This window comes from Ranitomeya variabilis, chromosome 1, assembly GCF_051348905.1.
Source record: "Ranitomeya variabilis isolate aRanVar5 chromosome 1, aRanVar5.hap1, whole genome shotgun sequence".
Classification (NCBI taxonomy): domain Eukaryota; kingdom Metazoa; phylum Chordata; class Amphibia; order Anura; family Dendrobatidae; genus Ranitomeya; species Ranitomeya variabilis.
The window spans coordinates 574,638,429-574,664,100 of NC_135232.1; the positions used below are offsets into that span (position 1 = coordinate 574,638,429).

The window sequence follows — 25,672 nt, forward strand, 5'->3', positions numbered from 1 at the left end:
TGACTGTGGATGAGAAGATAATTTTTATCACACACTCTGGGAGCTGGAATGATACTTGAAACTTTGGCCTGTTCTGACAGCATCTAGCAGTAAGGAGCCACGTGTGATCAGCAAACTCAAAAGGAAGGGTGAGCTGTTATCATTTGATATTTGGAAAAATTTGGGGGATGGTTGTAGGAAAGAATCAAGGAATGTTTTAATACTGGGCAATTTATTGTCCTTTAGTCTGTTCCTATGGAAGAACATAAATAACACATAGCTAAGTACTTAAGGATTCTTTAGATGTAGTCACCACTTGTAAAACAATGTAGTCTTTTCTGATGCTGAAGGTGATAATCAATTTTTGATCAGGAATGTTCTCCATTGCAATTCATATCGTGTAGTTTAAGCTTATATGCTGTTATCATGTGTTTTTGATGTGCTCTCGAATATGTAGGCTGCTCTACAAGGTCATTAGAAACCCTTATACGTAAACTCCAAGGTGACACCAATAATCCTTCAATAAGAAATATCTCGATTGGGGCTTCGCCAGTTACCAATAGTCATGATGACCAAAAGGTTGCTTCGCCAGTTACCAATACCATAAGGCAGTTTTTTCTAATCCATGTTGGTAAGGATGAGGAAATAGGGAAAACTACTACATGACAGAGAGGCCTTTAGGAAATTTAAATTAGATATATATGTGCCATCAGGATTAAACTTAATTCAGCTGTACCAGGCTTAGAAGTTGAAGAAAAAGGGCGTATAATTCTAAGAGTGAACTGTGATTTGCCAGAGGAAAAAAAAAGAATCACCTACTCTGAATTATTTTTGCTCCCACTGTGACAGCACACTCGTAGAATCCTACACCTTATTTCAGCACTGTGCACTGCGGAGATGTGCAGGTTTCAGACCAGGGAATGGAGAATATGTATGACTTATAATACCACTGACCAATGATATGTATGAGCAGGGGCCGACTAAAGGGTGCGGTCTCACTCCATAGAACTGTATGGATAATGATGTGCACCCCCTGGCAGCCAATATATATAACTCAAATATACCCTCCTTTCATCACTCTGAAACCAGTTCACAGTGCATGCACTGGATAATTTTAGTGAGTCACATAGAATGACTGCAAAAAACATGCTTCCGGCGCAATCATGTTAAACTGACAGCGGCATGACATGTTAGCAGCTGTGGGAAGATCGTGGATTCCACCCTTGGCTGTTAGGGGCAGATGTCAGCTGATAAAGTCAGCTGACATGTACCGGAAAACATATTATCTCAACGCCGAAGCCCACATAGAGTGCGGGGATACAACCTATGACATACGTATATGTCATAGGTCATGAAGGGGTAAAAAAAAAACTGACCGCATTAACAATTTAGATAATGCTATCCCATCAGTGGTTTGGATGCTGTTCACATTGGGTTTGCTTCAGTGCCTGGGGTGAATGGCTTTTCTGTTTGTCATGATTTCCATATAATTGTATTATTATTATTATTAATATTTTTTATTTGGGAGCATGTATCATTTAATAGTAGTAGAGAAAATCCTAATCTTTAGTGTATAAGCATCTTTAGTGTTATGACTTATGTGCTTAGGTTGTGACACACAAGAGGTTAAATTTTACGACTCCTCAGACTGACTATTTGAGAGGTTTATTACTGAAATTATGTTTATGGTGGGTTTAGAGTTACATCATGACAAAGGAGATGAAGAAGAGCTTTTTAACACTGAGAGCTGGAACTTAACACTTTGGTCTGTTGGTGTCTGGCAATAATGAAGTCGAGAGCCTCAAATGAACTACAAATACTGCAGGAAGGGTGAGCTGGCTATTTTTTGTTCTTTTTTAGCACATTGCTAGCGCCTATAGTTTTCTTGCCGAGCCACTTGGCTAACCCACTGGTCTCTCCTATAATCCCCACAGAGTTTGCCTCCTGAAAGTGCTACCGCACACTTGGCTCTGGTACATCATGGTGCATGTTTACCTACCTGGTTCTGCTATTCCAAGGTGCTGTCCGTACATTTCACTCTGCCTACCAACTCGTTTCTGCTGTTACAAGTTGCTGTCCCTACTGCAGCGTCATGTCTGTCTGAAAGATTGTGCTCTTCTACTCTGCAATTTCAAAGTTCCTGTCATGCTTTTCACCAAGACCTATGACTTGGTGAATATACCTTAGCAGGTGAGTATGAACTTTTAACATGTTTGCTAAAAAGCTTTTACGTCTTCACTATCGAAACAACAAACCTGTTGCTGATCCCAAGAAAGGGATACATTTCCGACAGTTAAAATGCAAAACACTCACTGGCTGCCATTACTTTATTAAGTATACTGAGCTGGAGAACTCCTCGGAATTTTCATAGTGCTGCAAGGTGCACAACACGACAAGGTGCACAAACTGGCCAGATAATAGTGGTGACACCTCCACTGTCTTTTGTAATTGGCAACATTTAACATTTTTTCTAACCAAAAATGTACAAACACCTTAACATTTTTAGCACATTTGTTTTGCTACAATACAATAAAATCCGTAAAAAAACGAAAACAACAATGCTGGAATTGTGTTCCCACCACTTCCTTGCAACATGATCTTTATATAAAATGAATGGCACGATTCAAAACTATTGTCTTTGCAAAAAGCAAGCCCTCATATTGCTATGTTGGAGGAAATAATAGAGAAGAAATAGCACTGAAAATCAAAATATACATTCATCTTTAACCCCTTCTTCACGTGGCCATTTTCCATTTTTACGGTTTTGTTTTTTCCCCCCCTTCTTCTCAGAGCCGAAACGTTTTTATTTTTCTGTCCACATGAACATATGAGGGCTTCCTTTTTGCACAATGAGTTCTGCTTTTGAAAGACACCTTTAATTTTACCAAATAATGTACTGAAAATGGGAAAAAAATTCCAAGTTCGGTGACATTGCGAAAAAAATTCAATTCTGACAATGTTTTTAGAAATACATTTTGAGGTAAAAATATTCTTAAAGTATGATTCTGCACATTATTACAGTTATGGAGAAACCAGACAGGTAAAGTTTTTTTTAAAATGTATTTAGTAGTGAAAATAAAATCAGAAGTTTAAAAAAAAAATTGGGGAGTTGAGTCGCCATTTTCTTTGAACCATAACGTTTTCATTTTTCGATCGATGGAGCTGTGTGAGGGCTTATTTTTTGCAGCACAAGACAAAGTTTTTATTGATACCATTTTGGGTTAGATATGACATTTTAATATCTTGGTACAACATTTTTGTGGTATTCCAGTGACCAATAAAAACGTGATTTTGGTGTTCCTGAAATTTTTCTACTGAGGGTGTTTATCGACCGGGTTAATTGTTTTTATATTTTAATAGATTGGGCTTTTCTGAAAGCGGCAATACCACATATGTGCATTTTACTTTGTTTTCTTTATTTTAGTGGATGAAAAGAGTGGTGAATTTAACTTTTATTTTTTATTTTAATATGTTCATATTTTTAAAATGTTTTTTCACTGTACTTGTTAATCCCCTTAGGGGACCTTAACCTCTTATCGACTGATTGTTTTTGCTACATACAACAATGCCACAACATTTCTCAATATAGTGAAAATCATGGTCTCCTGTTGAAGCCCTGCCACAGGCTGCATTTCAAAGGAGATCCATGAAGATAGGCATGGGGGTCTTTAGAAGACCCTGTCGATGATCCACGATCACGAGTGTTGAGCATTCCAATACTGCAAATATCGGGTATCGGACGATATTTGCTGTATCGGAATTCCGATACCGAGTTCCGATATTTTTGCGATATCGGAAATCAGAATCGGAAGTGTGCGGTATGTATGGTTCCCAGGGTCTGGAGGAGAGGAGACTCTCCTTCAGGCCCTGGGATCCATATTCATGTAAAAAATAAATAATAAAAAATATTGATATACTCACCCCTCCGGCGGACCCTGGCACTTAGCGGTGCCTCCGTTCCTAAGAATAAAGGGAGTGAAGGACCTTCGATGACGTCGCGGCTTGTGATGGCGTGAGCGGTCACATGAGCGGTCACACGACCAATCACAAGTTGCGACGTCATCGAAGGCCCTTCACTCTGCATTCTTAAGAACGGAGGTAGGTGCTTGGACCGGTGAGAGCCGGGGCCGTCAGAGGGGTGAGTATATCAATATATATTTTTTTTTATTCTTTATTTTATACATGAATATGGATCCCAGGGCCTGAAGGAGAGTTTCCTCTCCTTCAGACCCTGGGAACCATTCCGATATTTTGTGTCCCATTGATATGCATTTGTATCGGGTATCAGTATCGGCGATATCCAATATTTTTTGGATATCGGCCGATCCAATCCGATACCGGTACCTTTGCATATTGGAAGGTATCGCTCAACACTAACGATCACGTCACAGGTGTGCCGATAGGCCAATTGAATGGTGTGCCCCTCTGCAGGTGTGTGTTTAATGTAATTGTCACAGATTGACAGCAGCATTTAACAGTTTAACAATCAGGGGTTGTGCTTTGTGCTATAAGCAATTGTTAGAGACAGGTCCTGGCTGAAATACACAGCCACGACCTGCGAGTCTGCTACATACAGTACATCCGCTAATGATTTGTGCCGTACATGTATGGCAGATATCAGTAAGGGGTTAATGACTAAACATTTTGGGTCTAAATCATTATTGTATTTGCACCTTTATTGGCAATTTTTTGCTACTTTTTAATTTGCAGCTTATTCTCCTTAAATGTCAGCACTTTTTTTTAAAATAATATATGCTGTAGAAAATAAGATCATGTAAGAGGTAGATAATTAAAAATATATTTTAAGTCAACTTGCCTCTGCAGCCACTAGGCATTTCATCTTCCCCCATCTGGTTTTTGGAAAATCTTCTGATCACCACTGCAGAGGCCCAATACATTTCTATCTAAGCACACGGAAGGTTATAATGTCATGACCTTTGGTGTGACTTTATGCTCATAAAGTTCGGGGTTCATTCTGAACTTTGAACATGGACGTTCTCCTGACAGTCCGTTTTACTGTTTGGGTTCAGTGCAGAATAAGTTTTGTTGAAAGGCTGCAGCACAGCAACCCAACATGCTTTTAGGCTGTGGGAACTTCTGGAGCTATTACAGTCATGCCTGTATATATACCAGATCACAGGTTGCCCCACCACTTCATCTCAGCCTGGTGCAGCGAGTCTTAACAGCTTGTGGAGCAACATGCCATAACAGCCTGTTACACAGTGTCATAACAGCCTGTTGCACAATGCCCTAACAGCCAGATGCAGAATGCCCTAATAGCCTGGATCAGCATGCCTTAACAGCTTGGTGCAGCGTGCCGAAACAGCCTGGTGTAGAGTTCCCCAACAGACTGGAGCTGCATGCCCAAACGGTCTGGTGCATCATACCATAACAGCCTGGTGCAGTGTGCCATAACAGCCTGGTGCAGTGTGCCATAACAGCCTGGTGTAGTGTGCCATTGTAAGAAGAGGGACGTGCCACGGGTACCTTTTTTGTCCCGGAACTGTCAGGGCTGTTGCCTCTGTTGTCTCATTGCAGGTGGAAAGAGGGGGTGTGGCTAAGGGTTTACAGACTCAGCATGCAGAAACGGGCAGACTTGGTGGGAAGAGACAGCTCACAGCAGGGGGACGTGAGTGCTCCGGCCCTCCGGCCCTTCAGCGTCAGTATAGCGCAGGCCCGCACTCGAGCTTCCCCGCCACCGATAACAGAGCCTGTGAGGAGTGACCTGCAGTGTGCCCGTTGGTGACCACAAAGCGCAGTGTTGAGCATTCCGGGCTCGTGAGTACTGTGCGCATGCTGCCAGAGAAAGACCGGGAGCAGGACTGTCTTCTGTGCCCTGATTCACCAGTGTATATCTTCCAGGTCCTGTCGGGCTTAAACAGTGCTGTGGCCCATGCTCTTCCGGCCACATCAGTACATGGACTAGGGGCTCAGTGGAAGGTATCGGATACCAACCACTGCCGCCAGAAGTCGGATCAATGTTACTTCCAGGACCATATTGGACAAGCGCCGTGTCAGCCATTGTTAGTGCCATCACCTGTTCCAGGATGACCACGTCATGATAAAAATCTGACAAGATAAGTTAACCCCCAAGAACTGTTAATACCCTTTTCCACTGTTCCTTAACCCCTGCATCTTATCTATATTTTTGTACTGCATACCCAAACCCCCAAATTAACCTTTAACCTCCCTGCATGGAGTATCTAAGTGTGAATTAAATGTGTTAACCCTTCCTCTGTCTTCTGTCCGTCACTGCATTCACCAATCTGCTCACACCATAACAGCCTGGTGCAGCATGCAAAAACAGCCCTGTGCAGAGTGCAAAAACAGCCTGGTGTAGAGTGCTCCAACAGCTTGGAGCTGTGTGCCCTAACAGCCTGGTGCAGTATGCCAAAACAGCCTTGTGCACCATGCCATAATAGCCTGATGCAGCATGCCCTAACAGCCTCATGTAGAGTGCCCTTACAGTCTGGTGCAGCATGCCATAACAGCCTGATGCACAGTACCATAATAGCCTGGTGCAGCATTCCCTACTGTAAACGCCTGCTGCAGAGATCCAGAACTGTGCAGAGTGTACTAATAGCCTGGTGCACAATGTTCGAAAAGCAAGATGCAGAGTGCATGGTGCAGTATGCCATAACAGCCTGGTGCAGTGTGCCAAACAGCCTAGTGTAGCATGCCCTAATAGCCTGTTGCAGAGTATCCTAAGGGTGTAATAATCTGCTGGGCACCTTCTCTTCTTCACTGTATAATTTTTGGGGTGGAAAAATGAGGAGAGCATCAACATGGTTAATTGATGACTGCAGCAAATCTCTGGTGATCAAACACAGGTGCTAATTGCTGCGTCTTTCTGCACTGTGTAGGCCGTCAAGAAGGGCAGTGGAGAGGACTGGTGGAAGAAGATGTGGGGGATGATGAAGTTCTGAACTCCACATGGAGTGAAGGCTGTCCGGGTGATGTGCACATTTTGGAGGAAGAGAAGGTGGTCACAATGCCTCATTTACACAGCAAAAGAGGGAGCAGGATACAAAAGCTCACGGGCTGGCCCCTAGCCAGTATGTCATCTGCTACTGCCCATCGCACCAAGGAAATGAGCACACCAAAGTGAGTTCTAAGGAGCTCCTTGGGTGGCAACTCATCAGGCAGTTTGCTGTGGACAAGAGATAAGTGCTTTTTACATTGTGCAGTCGGAGCCTGAAGCTAGGCATAAATGTTCTGGGCCTGAGCATCACCTGCATGACAAAACATTTGAATTAAAAGCAGGAACTGCAGTGGAGTACACACTTGAAAAAACAGGAAAGATCTGAGTCTCCTCTTACTCTCTCTTCTGGTGCAGTCTTGGCCCTTCCTCCCACTCTCAATCTACAGGGCCACCTGGTACCCCAAAAAGAGAGGATGTGTCAGTACCATAACCACCAGCAGTGTCATGGAGCATCAACACCTGAATGACAGCATTTCCAAATTTCTGGTCTTTGAAATGCTGCCATTCTGGCTGGAGGAGACAGACTGTTTAAAAAGAAACTGATGGCGGTGGCTGTCCCACAGTGTGTGCTTTCCAGCTGCCACTACTTTTACAGGCGGGCCAACCCTTCTTTGCACAAAAATATTGTGGACAAAATAAGGTGTGCACTGTACAACACCATCAGTGGCAAGGTCCACATAATCACCAGTATGTGGACTAGTAAGCATGTACAGGGATGTAAAATCTCTCTAACTGCCCATTGGGTAAATGTATTGGTTGCTGGTCCTGAGGCAGAAGGTGTTTTGGCGAATGTCATACTACCACCAATGATTGCTGGATGTTTCTCTGTCCAGGTTACCTCCTTTGCTTCTTCCACCACCTCTTCATCTGGTTAGTGTAAAACCTGCACCACCAACTTCAGCACAGCCAGAGATGACCGACAGCAGGCTGTTCTAAAACTCATCTGTTTGGGGAAAGATCCCACACCACATAGGAGCTGTATATGGGGATTAAACAACAGACAAATGAGTGGTTGATGCTGCTGAACCTCAAGAGCAGCCTGTTGGTGTGCAATATAGGGCAAAATCTCTTAACAGCTCTGGGTCTAGCCTGTTTTACGCACATCCCTTACTTGTGCGTGTGTTGAATTTGGTGGTGCAGGGTTTACTTAAACATTATCCAGATCTGTCAGAGCTGCTGCAGAAAATGTGGGCTGTCTGTGCGTGCTTTCAGAATTCTCACCTTTCTGCTGCTTGCCTGTCTGTGCTGCAGCTTCACTTCTGCCTTCCCACTCACTGCCTCACATACGACAAACCAACAAGGTGGAACTCCACCTTGCATATGCTGGACAGACTGGGAGAACAGAAGGAGGTAATAGTGGAGTTTCAGATGCAGCACACATTGGTGAATCACTCTGCGAAACACCACCTCTTCACCACCAACGAGTGAGTCTCAATGCTTGACGTGTTTGTGCTGCTTTGAGTATATGGCCAACACTGATGACTCAATCATCAGCATTACTATCCCAGTTCTCTGGATCCTTTAAAAACCGCTGCAGGCAATGATGGATGAGGAGATAGCATGGGAGAAAGAGGAGCAGTACATACAGGAAACTATCACATGATTATCAGGACATTCATCCACACATGGCTCGGAGGTGGGGTTCTGTACCAACAGCAGCCAGGAACACAACTTTCCAGCCAGGGGACAGTTTTTATGGACGAGGAGGATGAGAAACCATGTTCATAGCAGGGTGGCACTCAAAGCATCTCTATGGCCTCACTAGAGCGTGGCTGGGAGAATACATAGGACACAGGCTATGCATCTCCCACTGAGGACAGTTTGTTGTTACCTCTGGCCAGCCCAGAACCCATGAGCCAATATATGTTGCTTACTCTGTGCAATGACCACGGAGTTGCCCAGTTGTTACCAGTGCTGATTACAATGTTGCCAACCTGCTGGATCACTGTTACAAAGACAATGTACCATCATTACTTCCATCACTGAAGCGCAATCAGAAAATGTGGGAATACAAGTGCACGCAGGTAGACGCTCTACTAACAGCATTCCCACCTGACAGTGGGGACTCAGTAGAAGCACAAGGCAGTGTTGGCCACCTCCTCCTCCGCCTCTTCCACCTACACATTCACTTCCTCCTCCTCCACTTAGACCTCCTCCTCCTGGTTCAAGATAATTGTTTTTCTTTTTTTTTCACAGCACAAAAGTTAGCGACCCCATTCTCTTCTATTGGGTTAGGGGTCAAGTTTGGTTACCCAAACCGAACTTTGGAATAAAGTTCGACTGAATACGACAAGCTCGAACTTTCAAATGTTTGCTCATCTCTACTCATCAGAGCTAATGGTCTTGGCCTAGTGTGATAACACAGAGTACAGCAGTGATAAAAAAAAATGCAATGGGATGGTACAGAGCGTCGCAGAAGTGGAGCAGTAAAGTGAGTCAGAGTATTTTTTAACCTTTTGATGGTTGGTTATGCTTCAGCCAGCCACCATTTTGCTGAATTAGTGCAAAAGCAAATTACGAAAAATGACAAATGCATTGCAATTGTTTAGTTGAATTTAATTTCACTCAAATATATCCACATTTCACTATATCACAGATATCTTAGCACAAATGTTCTACTCTTAAAAAGTGGCAAAACAGGCCAAAGACAAAAATAAAAAGCATTTTTAATTGAAATTCCAGAAAAGCGCATTTTGATGAATTTTGCACATAAAACGTCAACAAATATCATATGATTTTAAAAAAGTGCAAAAAACAGCAAGTAATAAATATGGCCTTTTGTGCTGAAATTTACCAAAAGTGAAGAATAAAAAGAATGTGTTTTTTTTCTAATTCCAAATTTAAATCATATATAGGTTTAAAAATGCCACAAAAAATAGAATCATCATCGTCAAGTCCCATTACTAAATTTCACTAATGATATATCATGTTCCTTTCAAAAACATTTTAAGCACATATATTGTCTCCTAAAAAATTAACCCTCTCCACTACAAAATCCAGATCACTACACAGCAAAGATATCACTGAATATTAAAAGTGAAAAGAACTTTGCAAAGTGGAAATTCTATAGATTATATACATTGTAGGTACCCGCATTCTAAAACGTATAAAGAAGACGTCTCTTCTAGACATTATAAATGTATTTACATAAAAAAATTAATAAAATAATATGTATAAGTGACAGGGTATAAACATTGTTTTTTAAGTCAGTTTTGAGACACAGTCACATAATTATTAATTCCATCAGTAGACTTGGACTTGCTGAACGAATTAAAGAACTTCTCCATGGTAGTCAAACTCTAAAAATAATTGTACATCTATAACAGGCTTATATCTGTTCCCGGATCTCCTACAGACCATTACAGATATCTTTATTTCTGCTTTGTGATTGGATAGATGCATGTATATAAGGCTGACCTGACATGATGGTTGGCATGCATCTCGTCAAGAGACAATTCCTTCCAATATTATAGAACTAACAACATGGATGTGAAAATGAACCTCCTTTTACTACTTTTTGTAGTGGGACCCGTGACAAGCCTTCCTCCACCTCTACAGGTAAGATTTATTTTTATGTCCCCATTAGAAAAGCCTTTTCCTAAACTTTCTTCAAGTCTCCTCCATTCTTTAATCCTTAGTTTAGATTGGCTAAAGGGAATTTATCAGAACAATTCACCAGCATCACCTCCAGAACTCTGTATGTAGTCATTTTGCTCTCTGAAAGATGAACATTATCCATATCTTCCCCTATGCAATCTATTTTAATTCATATCTGAATGAAGCTTAAGTGCTCTGGGCATGATCAAAGCACTTCTCAAGTGCGGTCTCGTTGACTCTGTTCTCCACCCAGGCACACCTTCTGAGGCTTGACGAAGCCTCACTGGCTTGAGTACACAGCATCCAGTGAGTCATTAGTCAAACAGAGGAAGGTTGGTCTAGGTAGGAAATACATAGCTTAAGGGAGACAAAGGTTTGGTAAGTGCTTTAACACTCCCAAAGCACTTAAGTTTAACTTGCATTTGAATTAAAACAGAGATAGAGCAGTGAGGGAGCCAACAGTTTGCCAAGGTGAAGGTGTGGACAACATTATCTTTCAGAGAGAAAAATTACCAGATAAACACTTTAGGAGGATGGGTGGATCATTTGGAAATATTCCTTTTGTAACATTAGACAATATTGGAGAACAATAAGGCCATTTACTTTTGTTATTGCCTAATCTTTGCTAAGAAGGTTTTACCAGTTAGTACAGTTCTGATACATTTTTGTGTCACCCTTCGTGTTAATAGTTGCTTTTATGATTTTTTTAGAAGATTTTTTGCCTTCTTATGTGTCTTTATGGAGAGCCTGTCATATCCAGAAATGCTAATTACCTCTAGATATAGTGGTAATCTGCAGGAAAAGAGCGGACAAATCCAGTGTAGCTGGCTCACTGGAGCAGACAGTGAAATGTTACTGCTCTCTTCCAATTTCCAAGTCCTTGGGATGGAGCAGTGAGCATGTCGTCATCACCGATAAATCACCGATAAATGAGTTTTTGGAGGTCTTATGTTCCCGTTAGATCCTCAGTGACTTCACAGATTGTCATTCTGGGAAATGTATCCTTAAAAATTCATAATAATGGAAATTGCAAGTAATTGCTTTATCTTCTTTTCTTTAATGAGAGAGTGATTAAGAATTTATATACAATACGCAGTTTATGTTGGAAATTTTACTGCCCAAAATTCCATCTTGTCTATGCTGACCTAATCTACTGCAAACATTTCAAGAAGTGTAACTAATGATTACCCATATTTCTTCTACAGTTTTCCATATCAGGCTTAAAAGGAAATGGTAAGAACTCTCTTGGATATGATTTGGGTTATTCTTCAGTGTCCTCGCTTTATTTTTACTATTTGTCTTTATTGAATACTTTTATATTTACTATATAAAATTAAGTAAATTCATAAACAAGCGCTGAACTATCAACACACCTTTCAGAAATCAATTGTACAAGCAAATGTAATAAATCTTATAATATACTGTATGCTATGAAGCAAATATGCTTTTGTTTCCACTTATGAGCCACTTCTCCCGTAGCCTGCCTCTTGAATTCATCATTCACTCTGAAAAACAGTTAAAATTTATCTTGCTAAAGTGGACATCCAGCACATTGAGCAATCAAATTACAGGGTAGGGAAAGGGGAAAGAAACGTGGGAAGCAGAAGGAGGACAACAAGGCAGAACTTTGCTGGTGGTTGTTCCCAGTGCTTTATCTCATCCTAGTACAGAATTCACAGCTACACTGCTCAGTACATCTGGATGATGTACTAAATAGGGTAAAAGAAGGGAAAGTATTAAATAATGGTCACAGAATGTCAAAAAATAGTGAAATATTGTAAATTATTCTAATATTCATATCAATGTTATGCTGGAGAACCATTAGCAGAAGCCAATGAACAAAATGTGGCTAATTTATCACTGGCTAAGGAACACAACCCTAGTCTTTAATTACAGTCAATGGAAATATCATTATTGAGATGAAGATCATTGGAATATAAATCTAGCAGGTACATTACACTATGGAATATCACATCTAATATGTTTTATGTAGAAACATGCCAATATGATTTCCTTTTAAATGCGTATTCTTAAATTTGGAAGTGATCCTCCTTCCAAAGGGTAGTGCATAACTTCCTGACTGCTGGGGATCTGACTATTTGGACCCCATCGATCCCTAGAACTGGGGCTCTAAGGAACCTGATGTAAATGGAGCATGAGTCGATCATGCAGACTGCAACTCCATTTATTCTTAGGGGAATGCACAACACCAGCCAAGAGCAGCTCTCAATCTCTGGCAATCCCATTAACAATAAATGGAGTGGAGGTGCACCTGATTGATCACGGCTCCATTTTCACAGAATTTTACAAAACAGATTTTTTTTTTTTACTTTTGGCCAATCCATAAATACAGCAGAGCACTAACATATAGTAAACAATTAATACCCTTCAGTATTTTTGTTTCAATTATTAATAAACTTTTTAATTTAACAGATATTAGATTAGATGAAATAAAGAAATTGGCACAGCCTGAATCAGGTACGATTTTTCAATATTTAATGGAGAAAAATGATAGCTAAAATTGTGAAAACAATTTACGTTTAATAATGTTGACAATGCCATGTCTTGTGATAAACATTTAGTCCTGAGGTTTCACATACAAATGTCTAGTTGCACAAATCTGATCAATAACCTTAGTTAACGATGATTGGGATGAACTAATTGACTTCTGACAGCCTGGATGCTTGGGATGCATTGCTTTACAACCGGGGTCTTATTAAATAGGCTTGTCAGGCAGTGTGTCCTTAGCAATCAGTCCATGAAAAAGTAATGAGGTCTTCAGGTCAAGACACAACTGAAACTAATAGTAAAGAAAAGGTAAGGATATTTGTACAGACTAACATGAATATCAGACTGGCCAATAAAGAAGCATGATCTGTCACTTCACAGACCACTGTTCCAGAATACAGTGGTGTCAGCTTTACATTACTCCATTCAACACTTGGTATTGTGCTTGGCGATGTAAGATTGCATTCAGCTGCTTGAACATGGAAAACCCATGCAATGAATCTTCCAATGAAGGCATGTTTTTTTCTGCTGATGTTGAGCTAGAGGATGTTTCTGCCCATGGCTCCTCAACACTTGGTCATCCCGCTCTGCTTTGTTACATTGTCAAGATGCTTCGGCTCCTCCCGCTTCTCAATAATATCACGTTACAGATGATATGGAAGATTTAGGAGGTAAAAAAATGCCATGGACTGACTCGTTACATCGGTGGATCCCATAACAGTATCGCTGACTTCTTTACACCAGCCATTCTGTCACATGTTAGGAAAGGCAGATGGTATGACGAGGGGTCAGGAGTTATACATAGGGGAACATGGAGACAGATGTTATACACTGTGTCTAATAGGACTCATTAATTAAGAATTATAACAAAATAATGATATCCATTTAGTGTATATAAATTAATGTACCAATTTCATAACGCTCACTTATATTATTTGATTATTTGCCCTATTTTTTTTTAATTAACAGTCAAAGGTTAAAACAAAAATGAAACAAACTAATTCTAAATGATTATACTTTGAATGTTAATATTATAAAAGTAATTAGAATTCATATAAATATGGTGCTACACACTTAGAAATTTGTTGGTATATTGTCTTTTTATATATTTGGGATATATTTCAATATTTTTAACATGATCGAATAAAGATTCAAGATTTTATTTAGAGTAGCCGGATCTATCCTTCCTTTTTTCATAGAGTTACAAAACATAAATATGAAATCTATTCCCATAGAAAATATAGTAGCTGAAGATAAATCTACAATATAGGATTGCTTTATTATGTACATGTGTTAACTTACAGATATTAAGGAAGAAGAACCTGAAGGAGTCTTTTCTAAAATATTGAAGGTTAACAAAGGTAAGAACTTTAGGTAACATTTAATTAATATGTAATAACATTTAATTTAATCTATTAACTGCATAAGTAAGACAATTACTCGATGTGAACATTTCTCTTGTAGCATTTAAACTATCGCTATTTTCTGTATTTAGACAAAACCTTGCCTGTACAAGAGGGTGACATATTGGTGAAAACTGGACGCAATGCTATAACCTGTACACAGTGCTTATGGCCCAAATCTGCAGATGGGACGGTCATTGTGCCCTACACGTTAGCAACTGTTTATAGTAAGTTTTTCTTGCCTTTTTTATACCTAAGCAGACCATGATAACTGTTTGACAAAAGATTAATTGCAAACATTTTTTAAACACTAGACGATTGGCAGCGCTTCATGTTTAAGACCGCCATGGAGGAATATGAATCACTTACCTGTGTAAGGTTTACACCTCGGGCAGCAGAGAGTAATTACATCAACATTACATCTGGAAATGGGTGGGTTCTTCCCTTTAGGTTTTACTACATTTCTTTGAGTAAAATGTTATGCTTGTATTATAATCTAGTCTTTTAGATCTGTATAAGGTGAAGCAAGAGGAATTATGAAGCCTGGTTAGCACTAATTTGAACACATCAGTCCAATATTGTCCGAACCCACCAATATCAATGGGTTTGATTAATACACTAATGTATATGGTGGTGCCGGTCAACTAATGTCAATTGGCCATGTTCAATTTCAGACTGTGGTTTGTATTGCTCCTCAGGAGAAATATTCGATGATTGCTGTCTCATAGAGAACACAGGAGCTCTTGGCTCATCCAGCTCAACTGTGCGTTCAATAACCAGCTGAGATAGCCTTTCTGCCAAACAATCGGCCAAAGCATCATTTTCCCAACAGTCAACTGATGAGTATGGTGGACTGTAGAGATGAATTCCCTAATACAGTGATATTTAGTCATAGTTTTGAACATTTTGGTAAAAAGGAAAGTCACATTCCCCAACATTGCCTAAGCTTGTCAATAGATTCTCTATTTTCATTCTGTAGACATATGTTCTGCATATTGACAAAGGTTGTATACCACATTCTTGCTTGGAAAAAAGTTTTCGACAAACTGTCTGGAGATACTTACATATCTCATTAATTGAAGAGTTTAAAATCAAATCAATGAAAAGGGAGAGATTTTCCATATCCTTTAGTAGAAATTATAAAATCTCACATGTGGACAACCTTGTTAACGCATTTGATATTTCCTAAGCTACAAAATAAAGCCTTGTTAATAATAGCACCATGAGAAGTGGAGATTTGAAAAACAAAGGTGTGCATCGACAGTCACCAGTTGAGTAAAAAAAATATGAAGTTAGTCAGTAAGCGGCATCCTTCCAAGAGTGTGTTCTATAGCAAGTTCTATACCAAGACCATCTTTTTTGGGTATGTTGAAATGCAATCATCATTTTACAAATATCCACTATTAGCACCTCTATCAATGACATGATTATGTTTAGTTTCTTAGGATACATTGTATACGTGAACCAGGTTGTTCACATACCAAAATTGAATTTTAGCTGAGATTGTAGAATTCCTTCAATAGTTTAACAAAATAGAATTGTTTTTTTTTTCTGTAACTATATGGGTTTTTTGTGTTCATCCCAATTCATTACATTTGGTATTTATTGCTTTCTGTGATCATTGATTTTACATGCTTCACTAGTTTCATAGTTTAATATGAAATTCCCCTCACTTGTAAAGTTAGACACGTCATTGTTACCTATGAGTATAGTAATATTGTACCTGTATTAGGGATGGGAGAATCAATTTACAGGACTAAGGTCCAAAGGTTAGGTCAATGCTGGATAAGAGACCTGCAAGCCTCCTTACCGCTATGCATTCCTGGCTTTTCTTTTGATTAGCCGGGTTAGCTCAATGTCATTATTGTGACCTTATGCACACATGACATCATGCCTTTACTGCTAATCAAAAGAGTTACGAATACTGGAAGGGAAGGAAACATGCAGGTCTCACATCCAGTGGTCACAGAGTACTGACCTGGCTGATGTACCTTGTCAAAGGTCACATCCAGGGGGGCCGTAACTGGACTCACCCTCTGTTATATTTGGAACAAACAGCTCTCTGCTGCCCCATGTTACGGGCAAGTACGTGATTGACTGACGATCAACGGAGGAGGCTGCAGGCTGTTTCCACTAATAGGCCAGTTATTGAGAAATTAACAGTGATTGTATGTTACATACGCCTCCGATTTCGCACATGGAATATTTGCATATACTCCCAATGCAGTCGCTGCAAACTTCATGATAACCCCGATAACACAAAACTACTCACTGCCACCATCATTAATGTTTTATTCAGGCTGACTGGAGGCTTGGTTCTGGTTCTGATAGTGTACGGTTTCCGGGTGTGGGTTTCAGAACAAAAGGAACAGAACTATTAAATTTTACATTTAATCTAAAGCAATATGAAATAGCATGCATCTACTTCACTGACTCGTCTTGAAGCTAAATATGTATGCCCCATCACTATCAGAGCTTTTCAAGCCCCGATATTCATATTTTTTTTAGAGACCCCAAGTCTGGGGGGAGCAATACCTTCTTCCACTGTCTATGTGTAAACACATGTACCCTTAATATCTAACTCTCTGAAAAGACCTTCCCTGCCTTAATTACCTGTCCAATCTATATACCATTCTTTTATGCACAAAAGACATCCTCCTTGGTATTGCTAGCTCCCTTATTTCCAAAAGGAGGTGCCTGCATTTTAGTTAGGTATAGTTGGATAATGAACAACCTAACTTACTGCAATTTAATGCTCCTTGTACCAGTCTAATTCTAGGAGACAGTCAGCTATTTTTGCTACGGCAATTCCATGTGAGAGAAAGAGGAAGGAGGAGGGTGAATGCCCCCTCACTAGGGGCTTCAGAGATTTTAATAATTTCTGTGACAGACCAGAGTAGTGGGTATCAATTTGCCCAGCTCTCATCTGTGTATAAATAAGATGAATGACTCAGTAGGACAACTTTGCTCATATGATCCATTATAATGTACAAGCTTCATATGAAGACCGAGAATCTCTTAGCAACTGTCTGTAAGTCACCTTACTCTTTTGAGTAAAGAGCTGATATAAAGAGGAGCTCTTGTGCTAGCAGGCATAATGTCTCAGGAGATTTATCAAACTATAAATTCTCTGCAGAGCACAATCCATCCAAAAAAAGCACCTCCATTGCTCTACAAACGCCTCTTCAGATGTTTTTGTCATGCCCAATGGTTCTCAACAACAAGCTTTACATAAGCAGATAAAGATGATGTGCCACTCGCTACTCTTTCAAGTTTTAAAATCAACACATATGGCTACAGCTGTATTTTATCAAGCTTCCTCCAGGCCACCTTCTCGGCCAAGCCAAACAGTTGTAATTGTAAGTCTCCATTTACCGCTTGAGCATGTGAATATGCAAATAGTGGTGAGTGGCGAATAATCACTACCTTACCTGTAGAGGTCTATGTGTGATACTTAGGGAGCAAATATGTGTCAAAAACAGTTATAAAAAAAGTCTTACAAACTTTTATAGCAATAAAACTCTTTCATATAATTTTTTTAAGGACTATAATAGTGTGTTTAAACTCAATTATAATCCTTAAATAATATTGTAAGAAACAGTGCTGATTCTGGCTGCACTATTGCATGATGTGAATTGGAATATTACAGATAACTTTCCATGTTTCGCCTATGATAATAAAGACCTTATGATAAAAATAACATTTTAAGGAGCATTATAGTAAAGTCTTATTTTTCATCTTTCTATCTAGTTGTGCATCAAATTTGGGCCGTGTCGGTGGAGGACAGTGGCTTGCGTTAGATGTAGCTGGCTGCATGTACAGAGGAATCATACAACATGAGCTTAACCATGCCCTGGGGTTCTACCATGAACATATGAGGAGTGACCGTGACAGCTATGTCACCATCATGTTCCAGTATATATCACCAGGTAATTCACTTGATCTGAATGCTGAATTGCAGAGGGGTTGACTGGAATAGGCACATCTCTAAGATGCCACCTCACAGCAGGAAGGCAGGGAGGAGGTGACACAATTTTTTAATTAATCTTGGTCTTATCAACACTGAAGCTCTACAAAAGCAATGTACACTATGATTGCCTATCATTCTGTCTTCTCTTGCTGGCTAGAGATGAGCAAATTTGATTATGTCAGGGCTTATTCGACAAGCTATAGTGCTTACCGAATAAGCAGTAGAGGGAACCTGGCTTCCTGGAGAGCCCCTGATAATCAGCTGTTCGTCACCGAAGCTGCATGTGTCGCGGCTGTGTCAAAGTCACGACACATGCATGGAGAGCCTGTTTGTTGGGCTCTCCAGGCATGTGTCGTGACTGTCACACAGCCACAACACATGCAGCTGTGGAGCCAAACAGCTGATCAGCTGGAGCGTTCCAGGAAGCTGGGTTTACTCTGCAGCTTATGCGGTAAGCGCTATACAGCTTGTCGAATAAGCCCTGACCCAATCAAATTCACTCATGTCTATTGCTGTCCACATCATATCAGCTACTGCTCCTGTCCAAAATACAACTGGATCAGAAATAATAGTGGCCAGTAATAAGCGATGAAAGTGATCTGTTCCCTCCTGTCTTGCTTTTTTTATGTGCTTTTTGCTGTACCTGGGGGTTGCAGTGTGCACTTTATTGCTGACTTCACTTTGCACCTTCAAATTGCACTGGCCCAGAGAACGCTCCTGCACATTTTATGAGAAAATGGAAAAAAGAGAAAGATTTGCAAGCTTACCGCATATGGTCTAGTGTGCACGGCACACCATGATCCACCTGCTCACGAAAACTGTAAGTGGAAAAAAGATAAAGTTTCCAGCTCCTGGTTGAAATTTGTAGAAATTCTTTATTTCATCCAAGATGTACTATGCAAAATAAAATTGTGGCACCTTAATAGCCAGGAAAATACTTATGTCCCCAAAAATTGGGAACAGTATTCAAGGAGCATTTCGCCACAGTCTTCGTCATAAGGCACCAGGCCGGGGTTTACAGCTCTTATATCACGTGAGTTTGCTCGTACATATGCACTTATAGCCTTCTTTTGCAGAGTATGCACTATTGCACTTTACTTACAACTTCTGTTATATTGCACACACTTTTGCGTCTTACAAATATTTGATTCCATTGAGACCTATTTATGCATTTTCATAGTGTGCACTGATGCATTTTGCTTGAGCATTTCTGCTGCATGCTTAGTAACTGTATTTTATCAGGACCTCTGTTGGGACTGCTTGATACATAGATGCAGCTATTATGTTTACTAAATTGCACTATATATATATATATATATATATATATATATATACATACTGTATATATATAATTCCTTTATATACTAGTTTTACATATGTTACTCCATTTCAATTAAATATCACTATCCTCTCTAATTAATTACCCCCATATATTCCTGCTTAGTTGTGTTACTCTGATGTGATATATTTTAATATTCTGATTAAATACATTTATAAGGATCTATATACTCTCCGACCCTTCTCTGTGCTTTTGACTAATAGAATGGGTTATGTGTGATAATTTAATATTTGAGAGTCATTGTTCACTAATAGATAATACCTTTTTGGGGAAACCTTGTCTGATTATATTACAAGTCACTTGTCGTCATCAGTCATAGCCATGATGAAGGGGCCGTTTGAGCTCTGAAAGCTTGCAAATGTAATATCTCTGGTTAGCCAATAGAGGTATCCCTCCTTGAATACTTTTCTCAGTTTTTTGGGACATAAGTATTTGCATTGATTTCATCTAAGATTAAATGGGAAAATTGGTCCCAAGACAGACAGCACAAGAGATCTTTTACCCCTCATCTATTGATGTGACCAGTTTATACATTAAGCATAAGTGGTGAAGAATAATTTCTACAGGGTGCAACATTTCCCTAACTTACTACAAAGCCTACATACTTTTTTGTCTATGGATTAATAAAAAAATGAAAAAAATGTCAAAAATCTATGAAAAAATAAGAAAAAAAGTCCTAAGAATGAAAAGATTCCCTCAAGACACTGTTCTCTTTCAGCCCTATCAGAACAAAATTCTAAAAAAAAAAAAAAAAAAAGAAAAAAAGTTTGAGTCTTGGAATTTCGTTACACAAAGAACTATTTTTTTCAATTGGCTTTATTTGTTTTGTCCAATTGTCCAGGTATCAAAGTATACATCTTGTTATCAGAACAGTCATGCGGCTGAGTAAACAGAAAAGCAGTGTGGGACCACAGGGTGTATTAAAGCTTTGTTGATCTTCAGTTTAGACGAACAACAATTGATAATCAAACTGAGAATTATTAAGAAGTGTGAAAAAAAAAATCACAACATTTTGTTTTAATTTTATTTAATATTTGCCTTTCTGTCCTAGAGGCGCAATAATAATTTCAGATATGTGTGGTGATTTTGAAGCAGCAATTGCTGCAATAGGTTAAGGGTTTTACGAAACCTTGTAAAAATATGCACGTAACCAAATTGAACAGTTTTCAGATATACCAATCTGAAAAACTGTGAATTTTTGCATGGATTTTGTGCAAAAGGGTTGATTAAATGCAAAGTCAATATAAAGTGATGGCACTGCGTACCTTGTGAATGCTAGTCTTGCTAATGTCGTAAGAAGTCGCCATTAATTTGATATTTTTATCATTATAAGATCCAGTCTAATACAGTTCTCTTGTCTTACAGGTGATCTTCCAAACTTTAATAAAGCAAACACTAATAATCTTGGTGTGGAGTACGACTACTCGTCAGTGATGCATTACGAACGGTAAGTTGGTTAGTGACATCAGGAATTATACCTGGTTACTAGAAAGACCAAAACTAATATAAAATCTGGAATATTCATTTCTATGATGTGTTATTCTGCCACAATCTCACGTTTCCACTAATTTTTTCTTAATCTTGTGTATCTGACAGTGACGCATTCAGTAACACTTCAGGACAAGCCACCATTGTGCCCAAACCTGATCCCAACGTCCCAATTGGACAAAGAGATGGACTAAGTGTTCTCGATGTTTCCAAAATCAACCGGTTGTATCAGTGCAGTAAGTTCTTGCAGATCCACATTTTTCAAAAAGTTGTAACCAAGATTTATCAGATCAGGACATTAGAACCATTATAGGGCAATAAAGATCTGTTTCATACTCATAAACATTGCTTCAATGATTCTATCCTTCTCTTAGATGTTTGTGGTAATTTATTTAATCAGCAAAGTGGAAATCTGACCTCAGCCAACTACCCATCCGCGTACCCAAATAATGCCAGCTGCGTTTTCCTGATTAGAACTCCATCAAATCAGGTACAGTAATGAAGAAACAGAATTATTGTCAAGTTCCCCATTTTTTGACACAGGACAATATTTTATAACAAGATTTAATTTCTAGTATATCAGGAAGATGCTCCTTTCTGACAACATTCATGGATTATCTCTCCTGATATATGGTGGTATAAATGAAACCATATTTTTAAATAACTATTGGACCATGTCTGTAGGTTAGATTACCCAACTGTGATCAACATACATCTATTCTGTTAATATGGGAAAATTCTGAATAAGTATCTATAAATGTAAAAGTTTAAATAGCAAAACCATCACTATAGTCCAACTTACAATACAATTGTTTCATTCTTTTGATGCTCATGAGTCATGACTTATTTCTCCATCATTTTTAGTGTTTGTTACTCACACCAACTCATTAGACCTCGTTCTTTGCCGCGCTACAATGGTGTTGGATAGTTCTCTGTGGTTTCATTACTAAGAACTAAATCATGACTTTTTTATGATTTTAGGTTTCATTGACTTTTGTTGCCTTTGATGTCCAGTCAACTCCTAATTGTGCTTCTGACTACATTATGATTTATGATGGTCCTACTAAGAGGTATCCTGCAATTATAAACAGAACTTGTGGCTCTGGAGCAGTGCCTCCAGTTATTGCATCTACCAACCAATTACTGGTTGAGTTTTCCAGTGATAGCAGTGTTGCCGGGACAGGCTTCAAAGCTTTATACAGCACGGGTACAGTGTAACATTCTATTTTGGTAAAATAATTTACTATACTGTTTTGTATTTTTCAATATGATCAATAGACCTTTAAGATCCACATCCTCATTGGAACATGACAACTCTATCAATTTTACTCAAGAAAAAAATGGCATTTTTGAAAAATTACATACCTTAAAAGGAGACTGTCAACAGAGAAAAACAGTTCAAACCAAGTACAGGCTCTTGGTGCATCTTTGGCATGTCCAAACAGTTCAATGAATCTCCCAACCGACTTGTTTCCATCTATTTCTGCTCTTTCTGGCTGTCAATCAAAATAGATGTAAGGGAGGAGATAGAAGGAAAACAAGTGGGAAGGTGCAGTGAACTGTTTGGCCACGCCAAGGGTTCAATGAGTGCCTGTACTTGGCTTGAACAGTCATTTTGTGCCATCTCCCTCCCTTTAAGACATTAGTGTTGAGTTGTGAAAGAAGTAAATAAAAATGTATACTTTTTTTTTACAATTTTTAAATATCATATTTTTTGTGCTATATTATATTCTTTAAATTTTTTCTTACAGTTCCATGCGGAGGAACGTATTATGCACCCCAAGGAAACATTACTTCCCCCAATTACCCTAATAACTATGGAAACAACCTGAGCTGCAACTATACGATCACAGCTCCAGTTGGACGCAGGGTAAGGTTCTCTTGTTTCTTGTTACAATCATACAAGCAACAAGTTCTGCAATCAACATATTGTTACAGAGTAAAGATCAATGCATGTGTTTGCCCCATGATTCTTCACAATCATATTCAACATAGAGTTTTCTATTTTGTATGCTTTATTAATATCCATGTGTTGCAACGTGTTACGTGATCCAATATATTAAAGTAAGCTTCACTAGTTACAATGTATGATTTGGATTTTTTTCAGATTGTCCTGACCATCAGTGAATTTAATATGGAGTATGGGTATTTCTGCATGTATGATCATATACAAATCCAAGATGGGAAAGATACTTATGGACCATTCTGTGGACTAAGAAGTATCCCTGTCATTACCTCCCATACCAATAGCCTGGTGATAACATTTTATAGTGACTGGAGCAATCAATATAAAGGGTACACAGGGTCATATAACTTCAGTGAGTATTACAGCCTCATCTTTATATTTTCATTTAAGAGGACAATAAAAGAGGACTTTTCACTGGCTTTTAATTGAAAACTAACTGCTTTCTCAAATTAGCACTGCTCCATTGATTCTGGAACAGCTTTTCTTTATTTTCCGGACCCCCTATATTACAAAATGTTGCCCTTCGGAAATAATGACGCACATTTTTCTTGCAACCATCTAGTCGTATAATACAGAGCTTCCCTGTTTGTGTGTGGCCATGTTTTTATTGTCCAGAGAAGAAAAATGAAGCACTCAGAGAATATTTGTGGTAGAGGTCTAGCTTTTTGATGGTAAAATCTGTACCATTATTATCGACAGTCATAACGTTGGAACTGACGGGTACAGAATAATAATAACTGTTTTATAATCTGTGGAGCAGTAGCAATTGGAAAGGGAACTCAGTTTAAATTAAAAAAAATCCAGTGATCAGTTCTCTTTAAATATTCATTAATGGTTAAACAATTCAGTAAAGAGCTTAATATGGTGACAAGGGATGATGTCATGGTGGCTCAGTGGTTAGCACTGTTGCTTTGAAGTGCTATTGTCCTGGGTTCAAATCCCACCAAGGACAACATTTCCTCCGTGTGTTTGTGGGGGTTTCTTCCCATACTACAAAGAAATACCGGCAGAGAATGTAGATTGTGAGCCCCATTAAGACCAAGAGTCAACCTTTTTAGTTTCTTGAAAATCAACTATAAACTGTGATGAAACATTTTCATAAGTGTTCAAATTCCCAGTGACAGCTTTACCATTAAAAATATTCTTTACTCAGTGTCCCTTCAAGTCAATTTTTTTATGTGATGTATAACAGGACAGGTCTTCCAGAGTTAGACACTTGCAATTATTCTTTATTATGGCCAAGATATGTGGTTCAAGATTGAGGCAACCTTTCTGTTATCTCACAATTCCACAATAACTTATTTTAGAGACTTCAAAAAGTAATTTTATTTGGACCATCACTTTTTTTGTTAGATGGGAGTGCAGATAGCAAGTTCATCATAGTATGACAATTTGCTGTAACCTCAGAGTATTACCTGTTATTTCTAAGCTAAAATAGTCTAAACAGCATTCACTGAGGTAATGAGAATTACTAAGTTCTTGTTGTATTCGTTGAGTAGTCTCTGTAATTCCGGGTTCTTCTGAGTTCACCACTTAGGGAATGAGCATTGCCCAATTCTAATTAAAATCATTGGCTTGTCAATATAATTCTCAGATCCTTTGAATCCGCTACTGAGGAAATGAGCATATTCAGTTCCTATTGAAATCATTGGATAGTTAAGAGGATAAATATTAAAAATCGAGAGTCCTCAGTATCAAAATGAAGGATACCAGAATGCATTGCTTCTTTATAGAACTAAAGATGCTTTTTATCTACTTTCTTCTTTCTGGTTCATACATGTGAGCCACCCTAATATTTTAGATATTGGTAATAATTCATTTGATTGCTAAATCCCTAGAATAAATCAGCTGTAAAATAAAATATTGTCTATTTCTACTTGACAAAATGTATTCAATAGGACGTATTTGGTTTTCTAATATATCTTTATCCCTCTTTCTCTATAGTATAATTGGAGATTACCACACACTGAAACACTCTTCATCCTGGAAATGACAACCTCCTTTCTGAAAATTTATCTATGTGATGTTCTTGATTTTCTTTTAGCAAAGTTTAGTTATTAATAATGACAGATTATGAAATTATTTAAAATTTCTTTTGGGTCTCGTATACACTCCTTTTTTTAATAAGGTACTCTAATAAATTTTCAAATTGCATCTTATAATAACCTCCATATTCAATTATTTTGAATGTCTGAATGTGTATGTGACTATGTAAAGGTGTGTGATAATGCCTGGCATGTCAAGATCTGCCTGTCAAAAATGCTTTATGAAGACTCCAGTCCAACGCCACAACACAAAGCTTCCAATAAGAGCGTTCACCAATATTATCCCTCTGTCCACCTAATTTTCTTTATCAAGATTGTAGGTCTATTCCCTTGATACATCATCCAGTCCATTAGTTGAGCATCAACATTTATTTTTTCATAAACCCTTTCTTGAT

The 25,672-nt window shown here is 38.8% G+C and overlaps 1 protein-coding gene across 7 annotated transcripts; it reads left to right on the forward strand.

The window, feature by feature from the left end:
- Window positions 1-1,683: 1,683 nt before the first annotated feature.
- LOC143768869 (embryonic protein UVS.2-like) lies at window positions 1,684-25,388 on the forward strand. Of its 7 annotated transcripts, none has more exons than XM_077257489.1 (16): window positions 1,684-1,809; window positions 1,914-2,169; window positions 10,288-10,519; window positions 11,764-11,791; window positions 12,992-13,036; window positions 14,371-14,427; window positions 14,562-14,696; window positions 14,784-14,901; window positions 18,220-18,398; window positions 21,144-21,225; window positions 21,375-21,502; window positions 21,641-21,756; window positions 22,248-22,473; window positions 23,018-23,136; window positions 23,374-23,584; window positions 25,177-25,388. In XM_077257489.1, the coding sequence occupies exons 3-16, from the start codon at window positions 10,445-10,447 to the stop codon at window positions 25,179-25,181; spliced, it is 1,524 nt and encodes a 507-aa protein (XP_077113604.1). In that variant the 5' UTR covers window positions 1,684-1,809; window positions 1,914-2,169; window positions 10,288-10,444; the 3' UTR covers window positions 25,182-25,388. The 7 variants fall into 7 exon arrangements, with proteins under 7 accessions (XP_077113604.1, XP_077113618.1, XP_077113633.1 ...); XM_077257503.1 differs by having other exon boundaries at window positions 10,358-10,519; XM_077257518.1 differs by lacking the exon at window positions 12,992-13,036.
- Window positions 25,389-25,672: the final 284 nt, after the last annotated feature.